We start from the raw sequence: 11992 nt of genomic DNA, 5'->3' as shown, positions 1-11992 counted from the left end.
CAAATCGGGGGAAATAAATCGGGGGAAGTAAATGGACAAAAGTGCAAAGATTCACAAAATGTTTAGGGGTATGCGTGCCCCTATGTCCCCCCAGAAAAAGCACTGGTGATAATAATAATAAGTTATTAATGGGCTGCTGAATAGCTCTGTCAGTGGAAGCATGAGACACTTCATCTCAGAGTTGTGGGTTCGAGTCCCACGCTGGGTGAAAAATTCCTGCATTGCGAGGGGTTAGACTAGATGACTCTCGTGGACCCTGCTCACTCTATGAACCTATGCAATTGCAATAATAATAATAATAGTAATACGTAATAGCAACGGCAGACGCTGCCTGAGCTGCCCAGAAGAGCCGGCGCCTCCGGCTCAGCCCACCGCGCAAGCGCGAGGCTTCCCTCCCTGTCTCCTAGGAACCGCCCGGACAGCTTTGTCCCCTTCACGTGACGCGGCCGTGGAGAGGGGGCGGGACGAGGCCGCGGCGCGGTGAGCTCATAAGCCGGCGACGCGGCGTTGTTGCCGGAAGTGCCTCCCGCAGGAACTTCCGGCGGGACCTTGTAGTAGAAGCCGGAAGTCCAGGCGGAGACGGGGCAGGGATGGCTCTGTGGCTGCCGCGCTCCCGGGACCTGCGCGCGGGGCAGCAGGAAGACCTGCTCCCCCGGCCAGGCACTCAGGTACAGCCGCTCCTCCGGGAGAGACGCCGAGAGGCTCCTCGGAAGGACTTGCTCCCCTTCTCCGAGAGGGGCGCTCGCAGGAAGGGGGCAGCGGGGGGTCCGGTTCCTTCCCCTCCCTTGGTCGGTGGCGTCGCTCGAGGCGCCTTGGCGGGCCTGGCCTGGCTGCTGATCTCTCCTTATCTCCCCCCCCCCCGACTTCGTCACTTTGGCCGTCTCCCTGGGGCCCCCTGGAGTCTGAGGGTTGCCCCCTGTCCTGGATAATACAGGGTTATTAGAAGCATGCTGTTGTTAATCGTGTCCGACTCTTCGTGACCCCATGGACCAGAGCATGCCAGGCACTCCTGTCTTCCACTGCCTCCCGCAGTTTGGTCAAACTCATGCTGGTAGCTTCAAGATCACTGTCCAACCATCTCGTCCGCTGTCGTCCCCTTCTCCTTGTGCCCTCCATCTTTCCCAACATCAGGGTTTTTTCCAGGGAGTCTTCTCTTCTCATGAGGTGGCCAAAGTATTGGAGCCTCAGCTTCATGATCTGTTCTTCCAGTGAGCACTCAGGGCTGATTTCCTTAAGAATGGATAGGTTTGATCTTCTTGCAGTCCATGGGACTCTCAAGAGTCTTCTCCAGCACCATAATTCAAAAGCATTAGTTCTTCGGCGATCAGCCTTCTTTATGGTCCAGCTCTCACTTCCATACATCACTACTGGGAAAACCATGGCGTTAACTCTACGGACCTTTGTTGGCAAGGTGATGTCTCTGCTTTTTAATTAGAAGCATAGCTGTCAACATTTCCCTTTTCTTGTGAGGAATCCTATTCAGAATAAGGAAATTTCTCTTTAAAAAAGGGAAACGTTGACAGCTATGATTAGAAGCTCGGCTCTGCCCTCTCCGGTCCTGGAAGGATCCTTTTAAAAAGTCCCATATTCTCAGAGACTTTGCTCCTGCTCATTGGGGGAGATAGGAAGCCCAGAGCACTTGTTCTTTAGATATCCCTTCTATGAAGAGGCACATAGTGAGACCATGGATCCCCTGCTGGTGAGGCTCACTGAACTCCGGGAAAAGCAAAAATGTGACCTTTGCCTGTTAGGCAAAGATCATAAGACGACCCATTTGATCGCCATATTCTGTGTACAGATCTGTAGGCGGAGACCATCCCCCAACCCAAACTAGTTCGTTAAGAAAATCCCCAAACTCGGTTCCATGGGTGACTCTGGATCATCTCTCGGTGGTAGCTTATCTTAAAGTTTTAAGTGTCTATGCGCTTATCGCATTTATAAATTTTACATTTATTGTTGTACATTGTTTTAAATGTTTGCTTTCCTTGTGGGATTGTACCCCCAAGTGTGTTTTATAAGCTGGTCTCCGACCGTAATAATAAATTTATCTACAGGATTCTTCTTATTATTATTGTGCCGCATTTCATTCTGAAAGTGCCACGTCCTGGAGAGTTTTGTCCTGTGTTTCAGGTCTCCTCTCTCTTTCTGTGCTAAGTTCGGGATCCTCTCCCAATGCACGGGTGTGAAAGGTTGTGTATTTTAAGCTCTGGGCTGCCAAGCACAGGCAGAGTTACAAATCCATGGTTGTGTGCATAAGAGAGGGGGGGAGAGAGAGAGAAATTGCATCCTGTTAGGCTGTAATAGATTGTAATGGGTTGCTTTGAAGTTGCTTCAGCGCCAGATGGGCGAAAAAATGCCCTCCTTTATTTTGCCAGAACAGAGGTGGCAAAATGGGATCTGGTTCTAAATCCAGCCTGCAGACGGTCCAGGAATCAGCGTGTTTTTACATGAGTAGAATGTGTCCTTTTATTTAAAATGCATCTCTGGGTTATTTGTGGGGCCTGCCTGGTGTTTTTACATGAGTAGAATGTGTGATTTTATTTAAAATGCATCTCTGGTTTATTTGTGGAGCATAGGAAGTTCATATTTATTTTCAAAATGTAGTCTGGCCCCCCACAAGGTCTAAGGGACAGTGGACCGGCCCCCTGATGAAAAAGTTTGCCAACCCAAGATTTTAACTGTTTACAGTGGTCTTTAAGATAAGTTATAATTTTCCCCCATTCCTTATTAAAATGTCAGTCTTTCTGATTCTTCCAGTCATTTTAGCCATTTCAGCATGGTACATCAACTTCATCTGCCATTCTTCTCTGGTAGGAACTTTATCTTCTTTCCATCTCTGGGCCAATTGGCCCACCTGCTGTATTCATTGAGACCTACATCAAGTAACCACTAAGGGCCGAAGCCATGCAGCTGCTTCATACACGTTTGCTTAGAAATAAACCCCCGTGTGTTCTTTTGAATGCATTCCTAAGTAAGCATGACTAGGATTTCACACTTACCTGGGAGGAACCCCATTGAACTCAGTGGACTCTGCTGGATGGTACTGTTTGTTTCATAGGGCAATTGGGAGTACTTAATATGAATTACTTACCTTTTAGTACAGCCAGTTGTGAAGGATGAAACCTTTTCTTCTGGCAGGGAAACCAAAGGAAACCAGGCTAACAGAGGTAGGGTGGAATGACCTGTTACTCCTACACCACTTCATTCTCATCCTATTCCACTCACCTTTATGCAATCCCTTGTCTCCTAAGCCTGTTAGGCAGCTTAGTATTGGCATGGAAATGCAACAGGCTGTCAGAGTGGAGAGATTGATCACTCCAAGCCTCTACCCACCAGTCTGCTTTGAAAGAAAGCATTTGTTTACTAGTGTGTTAAGAGGTAGTAGTAATAATAATAATTTATTATTTGTACCACACCCATCTGTCTGGGGTTCCCCAGCCACTCTGGGCGGCTTCCAAAAAAGACCAAAAATACACTAAAATGTCACACATTAAAAACTTCCCTGAACAGGGCTGCCTTCAGGTGTCTTCTGACTGTCAGGTAGTTGTTTATCTCTTTGACATCTGGTGGGAGGGTGTTCCACAGGGCGGGCGCTACTACCGAGAAGGCCCTCTGCCTGGTTCCCTGTAGCTTTGCTTCTCGCAATGAGGGAATGCCAGAAGGCCCTCAGCGCTGGAGCTCAGCGTCCGGGCAGAATGATGTGGGTGGAGACGCTCCTTCAGGTATACTGGGCCGATGCCGTTTAGGACATTAAAGGTCAACACCAACACTTTGAATTGTGCTTGGAAACGTACTGGGAGCCAATGTAGGTCTTTGAAGACTGGTGTTATGTGGTCTTGGCGGCCACCCCCAGTCACCAGTCTAGCTGCCGCATTCTGGATTAGTTGTAGTTTCCAGTAGCCCCAAGTAGAGCGCATTGCAGTAGTCCAAGCAGGAGATAACTAGAGCATGCACCACTCTGGTGACACAGTCTGTGGGCAGGTAGGGTCTCAGCCTGCCTACCAGGTGTAGCTAGTAGACAGCTGCCCTGGATACAGAATTGACCTGCACCTCCATGGACAGCTGTGAGTTGAAAATGACTCCCAGGCTGCGCACCTGGTCCTGCAGGGGCACAGTTACCCCATTCAAGATCAGGGAGTCCTCCACATCAGCCCACCCCCTGTCCCCCAAGAACAGTACTTCTGTCTTGTCAGGATTCAACCTCAATCCATTAGCCGCCATCCATCCTCCAACCACCTCCAGACACTCACACAGAACTTTCACCGCCTTCACTGGTTCTGAATTGAAAGAGAGGTAGAGCTGGGTATCATCTGCATCTGATAGCTATGGAGGGGATGAGTTCTTCTTCTCTGTAGTCAGCAGAGAAGTATAGTCTGCTATCTTTTTAAAAGCTTAGTAACTTTCGAGGGTTTATTCAAAAAGTTGTTAATAGCATCCTTTAACTGTCTTCTTGCTATTTTTAGTGTATTTTTATGTTAAGATTTCAATGCTATTAATGATAGTGACCCCAGACCCAATGAGTGATATTTATTTTGGAATAATGTAAATGCCATCTCACCCCTGGAATGAGGATAGACCTGCGTTTGTGGAGCAGGTTAATCTGATCAGCTTTGCCAGAACTTTTTAATGGGTCAAAGCAAATACAGTGGAACGTCGGGTTAAGTACTTAATTCATTCCAGAGGTCCGTTCTTAACCTGAAGCACCACTTTAGCTAATGGGGCCTCCCGCTGCCCCCGCACAATTTATGTTCTCATCCTGAAGCAAAGTTCTTAACCCAAGCTAATATTTCTGGGTTAGCGGAGTCTGTAACCTGAAGCGTCTGTAACCCAAGGTACCACTGTATCGGCCTCATGCTGCCTCTTATTTTTATTTCTGGCATATTTCCTGAACTGACCAGCTCTGAGGGCTCTTGGATTGCCTCACAATTAAAGATAAATGTATCAAAATATAAAACCGTAGAGGCAAGAAAAGACAACATAAAGCCTTGTAATTAAATACATTTGTTGTAGCTTTAAACCCCTGAGAAGCACAATTGCAATGGAGACCTGCTGTGAGTTGTGATGGTTGTATCCAATTTTGTCCCTGCACAAGTAGAAAAGACTTAAGTGTGTTCAATATTATTATTATTTTCTCCTCCTCCAGATTTTGAGGGTTGTGTCTGGGAGGAGAAATATCCTTGACTGAACAGAAGTCCACTTACCCAGTGTTACATTCCACCCTGTGTGTTTATATGTGGGGAATGAGGACACAAGGTTGCACATTTTTCTAGGTCTTTGCTTAGATACAAAGCACTCCTTTTATGTATCTGTTTTGTATACAGTCCCTTGGGCAAGCATGCATTTGAAAAATATTCTTCATTCGTCTACACTCTACAGACTGTGTAAATTCTGTCTGTTTCGCTCCCAAATAATCAAAAGGTGTTTTTTTCTTAACGCAGATTTATGACGGGATTGAATTGGCTTGTCAGCAGCAAAAGGAATTTGTAAAGAGTTCTGTGGAGTGCAAATGGAATTTAGCAGAAGCCCAGCAGAAACTTGGCAGTTTAGCGTTGCACAACTCCGAGTCCATGGACCAGGAAAATGCCAAAGCACAGACTGAAGCTGCAGAGTTGAAATGGAGGGAGGAAGAATGGCGGCGGAAGGAGGAGGTGTTAAGGCAAAAGGAAAGACAGGAGCTGTGGAATACAGATGTTGTTAGTAAAGAGGTATTTAATAAGGTATGGAACAATTCAGATTGCCTAAAACCAAGACATAGCCACAAAAGATGCATAGAAGCTGCAGTGCACTTTTAAAGCAGTTAGGTAACACATGTTACTACTGTACTGTATCTCAATGCTGTCCACTGCCCACAGTTCTGCCAGTACAGTCATACCTCGGGTTGCGAACGTGATCCGTGTGGGAGGCACGTTCGCAACCAGCAGCACCGCATCTGCACCAACGCGTGACGCGATTCTGCACATGCGCGTGATGTCAATTTGCGCTTCTGCACGAGCGCCAAAACCCAGAAGTAACCTGTTCCGGTATTTCCAGGTTCGGCACAGTCTGCAACCCGAAAACACACAACCCGCAGCATTCGTAACCCGAGGTATGACTGTATTAATTTCAGTTGGTTTAGGCACATCTAACTCAGTATAGGAGTGAGCTGCTAAAAGTTCTTGTTCTGCTGCATCCCAGAAATCATCTCGAAGAGTGCTGCTGTGGGTATTCAGATTTCAAACAATGTATTTCGTATCAGAGAAGCAGGGTATGTTTCACAAGTCAACTAAGCTTAGACTACTGTGTGTTAACTTGCCTTGTTCCCATTGACTTTTCGTAGGCAGACTTAATACAGACTCCACCCACCTGAGAGTGGACTCCTGAGTAGGCATGGTTAGGTTTGCACGGTTGAACTGGCGAATGGATGATTCAAATTCAGACCAAAGAGTTAATGAGAAAGCCACTCTGGAATTTTAAATAGCACATGTGCCAGGTCTTTAAAATTCAAGCTCTTATGAAATAAAAGCTGTAAAGACATTGTGCACAACCTGAACTAGGAGAAATTTGCAAAGCGTCTGATTTTCCTCACAACCTGCCCTCCAAAATAGTTTCTTCTTTGAACTGAGTTATTTGGGAAACTGCTGATCAGCTGCTAAAGGCTGCATTCACACAACACGCAAATTAAGTCTTCTTGTGGCTGAGCTAAGCTAAATGTGTTGTCTGAATCAGGACCTGTAACCCAGATTTATTCTTTGCTATAGCTCACGCTATAGCCCACGCGGGTGGCGCTGTGGGTAAAAGCCTCAGCGCCTAGGGCTTGCCGATCGAAAGGTCGGCGGTTCGAATCCCCGCGGTGGGGTGCGCTCCCGTTGTTCGGTCCCAGCGCCTGCCAACCTAGCAGTTCGAAAGCACTCCCGGGTGGAAGTAGATAAATAGGGACCGCTTACTAGCGGGAAGGTAAACGGCGTTTCCGTGTGCGACTCTGGCTCACCAGAGCAGCGATGTCACGCTGGCCACGTGACCCGGAAGTGTCTCCGGACAGCGCTGGCCCCCGGCCTCTTGAGTGAGATGGGTGCACAACCTTAGAGTCTGTCAAGACCTGCCCGTACGGGCAGGGGTACCTTTACCTATAGCTCACGCTTAACCACAAGTCCTTGTTCATATAACACGGTAAGCCAAATCTTGACTTAGCTTGATGTGGTGCTAGCAGCAAAGAGGATTGTGGAGGAGCCGATGGTTGCCTTAACATGCCATGCAAACCATACCTGTTTGTGATCTGTAATGATCTGTCTTCTGCAACAGATACTCTTGACATCTTCCACTGATAAGTGACTCCTGAACAATTGCAGCGTTGTAATAATTTCTTGCTAAGTATTGTGATGGGGTAGATAATTAACCAACACTGAAATTCTGTTTGCCAGAGTTTTATTAATCAAATGAAAAGGAAAGAAACGGAAGATGATGCAACAAAATCATTCATGCAAAAACACGAGCAGAAGATTAGGCATTTTGGTAAGCTTATATTTGGTTATTTTTCTTAGCCTCTGTTTATCATGAGCTGTAACATCACACCAGCACTGTATATTCACATTTTAGAAAGTGAAGCAATTTGCTTTAAGTCCTTAGGATTCTTGGGCTTGCATTTTATATGGTAGTAGTGCCATCCTTAGGTGACTGAGCTGAACCCTATGGGAATCAGACCACTGTTAAATTCTATAGTTTGGGGGGGGGGAGCACAACATGGCTAACTTTTATGGTGATTTTATAGACAACTTTGAGCTCATGTCACATAAGACCATTTTTTAATTTGAAAAAGAACTATTTTGGTTGCATCTCATTGTTTTTCCAGGCATGTTGAGCAGATGGCTTGACAGTCAGAGATTTCTCTCTGAGCACCCATACCTTGTCTGCGAAGAAACAGCTCAATACCTCCTTTTATGGTGCTTCCATCTAGAAGCTGAACAGGTATAATTTACATGCCATTCTACTTTGAAATGGAGAAAGGTGTACAAATAGATCGGTTTCCGGTTTTATCCTTCCATCTGGTTCTAGACATCAAGACTGTTCTGAAACCTAGAATGCTCTGGTGAGGACCGGTAGCCTATCACTGCATGTTAATGTCATCTTATCTGCTAGACTGAACCATCAAGAAATCAGCAGAGGGTAAAATGAAGGTGTAATATGACCTCGCAATCCCTGCACTAATAAACATATCTTCTCTTTCATTAATCTGTGGAGGGAAAGATATAGTCTCAGATAAACTACGTGTTGAGATTTCACAAACAATAAGTACATTTTTTAAAGGAGGTCTTTTGCCCTGAACTCACAGCTAGGTTTTTTATTTCCTCCTGCAAGCTGTGAACTGGCTTTCTCAAGCAAGCATCTGCCAAGGAAGTTTTTCATTTTGAAATTGCACCATGATAGCTGCAGCTCCTCACGGCATTGACCCACCCTTTGCTTTGCTGCTGCTCTTAAAAGGTGATGATTCACCTCCCATTCAGTTATGTTAGATCGTACTTTTAAAATTAATGCCAGCCATGGGGGCACTTGGAGAGGAGAGTGTTCCTGGTGCTACAAAGCCCCAATAGGCAGCTGCTTGTTTAGCTTTCTCACTCAGCTCAGTGCTATAGACACACCTTTACTTTAAAATGTCTTTGTTAACTTGCAAATTTGGTTCTTTTTGTCTCATTTGCTTTGTTTGTCACACCCTGAGCTCTTTGGAAGAGTGTGATTTGAATGGCTTCCATATGGTTCTTCAGTAATCTATTCCAGCAATTTAAGATGCCAAACTTGCTTGGCTTCAGACAATACCAACCAAACTATTATGGGACAGCAAATCATTTCTGTCTACAAACCTAAGACTTTGCAACTTGATAAAAGTTTGATCTACCTATGGGCCTATTAAGTTTTTGCTTTACCCCACGTCAGGGGTGGGGAAACCAGCTTTCTAGAAGTTCATGGCCATCTCTGACCATCGGCCATGCCGGCTGGGGCTGGTGAGAATTAGGCTGAAGAGCCCCAAGTTCCCCATCCCTGCCCTGTGTGTTTTTAATAGCAGGTCTTCCTGTACACCTGCTGTGAGCTAATGGCTTCAGATACAGTTTATTTTTATCTATATGTAAAAGTATGAATTGCAAAGAGATAAAAATCTGTAGGTACCTTGCATTCCTCCCCACGGACCCTTGGAAATCTCCCTATCTCTGAGAACTGACTCTCAAAAGGCTTGTTGTGCGATGCGTGAGACTCAGCTTTGCAACAATAAGCCATAACTAGGGCTGGGAGATATAGCTATATATTGTCCAAAACTGGTTGGACGTCCATATCATGATTTGGTTTCATAATTTTTGACCTGGGAATATATTGCAAATCATGATGCGTGTGTCTGTGTGTGTGTGCGCGCGCGCGCGCACTTTGTAAAAATCACAATGTGGGGGAAATTGCAAAGCCAGCCAAGGCTTCTCTTGATTCCTGCAGCCTCTGTTGATTTTGCCAGCTCAGTTCTTCCCTGCCTCCGACAAGAGGCAGCAAATCACAAGAGCAGGCGCTGGCAACAATCACGATGCAGGAAAACCCGTGAAGCCAGCCAGTGCCTTTACATGGCTCCATCCTTATTTCAGACAATGTACTGTATCAGTATATTGCGATGTTCAGCTGGTGATACATTAATGCTGTTGAAAACCAGATATCGCCCAGCCCTAGCTATAACATAAGCTTAATTACAGCTAGCCGTGTATAGCTACACACACACACACACAACCATGAAGGGGATATGTTGTTGGTTCCTTACGTATTGATTTCGCCTTATTTTCAGAAAGGCGCTCTGATGGAACAAGTAGCTCACCAAGCAGTGGTAATGCAGTTTATTATAGAAATGGCCAAAAGCTGTAACGTGGATCCACGAGGATGTTTCCGCCTATTTTTCCAAAGAGCTAAAGTAAGTTGGGCTTTCTTTGTGTGTGTGTTTTTAATTGTGTTTTATAAACTAGAATAATGTTATACAAATAAGCATAGCAAGTTTTCTCATGTCATACGTATATCACAAAAATAGCATAATAAATGTGGGGAAATATCTGCAAAATATTAGTGGTCAGTGTCTGAGTCCTTGGTTTATGGATTGGTTTAAATAATTAGGAAGAAGGAGAAGGGGAGAAGAGAGTGGCAGGTGGGGTGGGGTCGGGTGGTTATGCTTCTATTATTCTACTTAGCGGGGTTGTATGGGTTCTCTTACTCTTCACTTCTTGTATTTCCTTGGTGGTGAGAGAGGTTTGGTGTGGTTGATTGTCTTTGGGTAAGTTGGGCTTTCTATTTAGGGTGGAGCATGCTGAATGGTTTTGAGGAATCCATTCGATCCCTAGCAGAAGGTTCGTTTTAGATGCTAAAATGCCTATTCTGGTCTGATAATTAAGCTTATTTATAACTTTCCTGGCCACAGATCCAGCCTAGGGGATGAGCAAGCACCTGCTCCTACAAAGGGATTTCCCCTTCCCCTCCTCTTCCATACATTCTCCCTCAAAATCTGCTTTTAAGGGTTGGGGGGCAGATTTGGGAGGCATGCAGGGGGCTGTGGGGGAGAGGGACAAACTGGAAGTCCCTTTGGGCAAGCAGGCAGATGTCACTGTATGTTGCATTTTTTTTTCCCAGCACAGGGTGAAAAAAACTATTTAATTGCTTGTTGTTTGTTTGACAGACGGGAGAAGAAGGCTATTTGGAGGCTTTTAAAAATGAACTTGAAGCATTCAAATCGAGAGTGAGGTTTTGTTCACAGTCTCAGAACTTTCAAGCTAATCCTGCTCAGAATCCTTCATTTTATCCTGATTTCAATTGTATAGGAGGGCTTGCATCCTTTCCACAGGTAAGTCTTAACTTTTTTTATAGTGAATCGGTAGCTGGCCTAAGATACTTTTGTCATCCTTTCCTTTGAGCGCCTTGCTAGAAAAATGTTTGTTTCCTCTTCCTACCTTAAAATGGTTTGGGGGAGAGGAGAGGGGGGTAATATACCTAAAATATTAGATTTTTTTTCCTGTGGGCTGAAAATGGCAAAACTAGCACTTATTCAAGCGAAGAGACTTTCGTATCCAGTGTGTATAACTGGACTGTACAGTACTGCTTCCAGCCGTTCGCACTCAAATAGCACCATCCCAGAGCTGTACTGAATTAAGTTTAGTCCCCAAATCACAGGCCAGCAGTGTTGCACATTCATTGCATGGGAACGTAGAATAAGGTTCGTTTTCCACCTGTCTGTTCTGGGTATTGTGGCCGTAGGATGAGCCATGTGAAACCAGACCCATCAATCCCAATGCAGCTGTTTAAAACCTGTCTACTCAGTTTTCCTGCTTTGGTCTGTGGTTAATACGGACGCAGGTGGCGCTGCGGTCTAAACCACTGAGCCTCTTGGGCTTGTCAGCGGTTCAAATCCCTGCGATGGAGTGAGCTCCTGTTGCTCTGCCCCAGCTCCTGCCAACCTGGCAATTCAAAAGCACACCAGTGCAAGTAGATAAATGGGTACTGCTGTGGTGGGAAGGTAAACGGCATTTCTGTGCGCTCTGGTTTCCTTCACGGTGTCCCATTGTGCCAGAAGTGGTTTAGTCTTTCTAGCCACATGACCCGGAAAGCTGTCTGTGGACAAATGCCAGCTCCCTCGGCCTGAAAGCGAGATCAGTGCCGCAACCCCATAGTCGCCTATGACTGGACTTAACCATCCAGGGGTCCTTTATCTTAATACAGATGCTTTGGAGTCAAGTTGGGGGTGATGTCTTTCCTGGCTTCAGCAGACTGACATTTCTAGGTTATGAATACTTACTACATAGCTTACTGGTTCATTATATGTATGCACTTTCTGCACTCAGAATGGTACATAGGGTCATCCCGTCCCCCGTTTATCCTCATAACTTCCCCATCAGGTAAATGTAGCTGAGAGATAGTGACTCATCCAGTGAACTTTGTGTCTGAACAGAGATTTGAACTTGGGTCATCCTGATCTAAGACCTATAGCACTTATGCCCCTGTTTCTATTTTT

The 11992-nt window shown here is 45.6% G+C and overlaps 1 protein-coding gene across 1 annotated transcript in view; it reads left to right on the top strand.

Annotated features, from left to right (window-relative positions):
• The first annotated feature begins 493 nt into the window (after positions 1 to 493).
• The window catches only part of CDC37L1 (cell division cycle 37 like 1, HSP90 cochaperone), a 17482-nt gene continuing 5983 nt past the window's right edge, over positions 494 to 11992 (top strand). Inside the window, exons 1-6 of the mRNA XM_083420567.1 lie at positions 494 to 668; positions 5439 to 5717; positions 7398 to 7488; positions 7826 to 7941; positions 9788 to 9910; positions 10664 to 10828. Of these exons, the coding sequence (XP_083276693.1) occupies positions 591 to 668; positions 5439 to 5717; positions 7398 to 7488; positions 7826 to 7941; positions 9788 to 9910; positions 10664 to 10828 (852 nt within the window). The 5' untranslated portion in view covers positions 494 to 590. The remainder of the gene's footprint in view (positions 669 to 5438; positions 5718 to 7397; positions 7489 to 7825; positions 7942 to 9787; positions 9911 to 10663; positions 10829 to 11992) is intronic.

This window comes from Podarcis tiliguerta (genome assembly GCF_965153285.1).
Source record: "Podarcis tiliguerta genome assembly, chromosome: 17".
NCBI classification, from domain to species: domain Eukaryota; kingdom Metazoa; phylum Chordata; class Lepidosauria; order Squamata; family Lacertidae; genus Podarcis; species Podarcis tiliguerta.
This window is presented reverse-complemented; position numbering and strand designations above follow the sequence as displayed.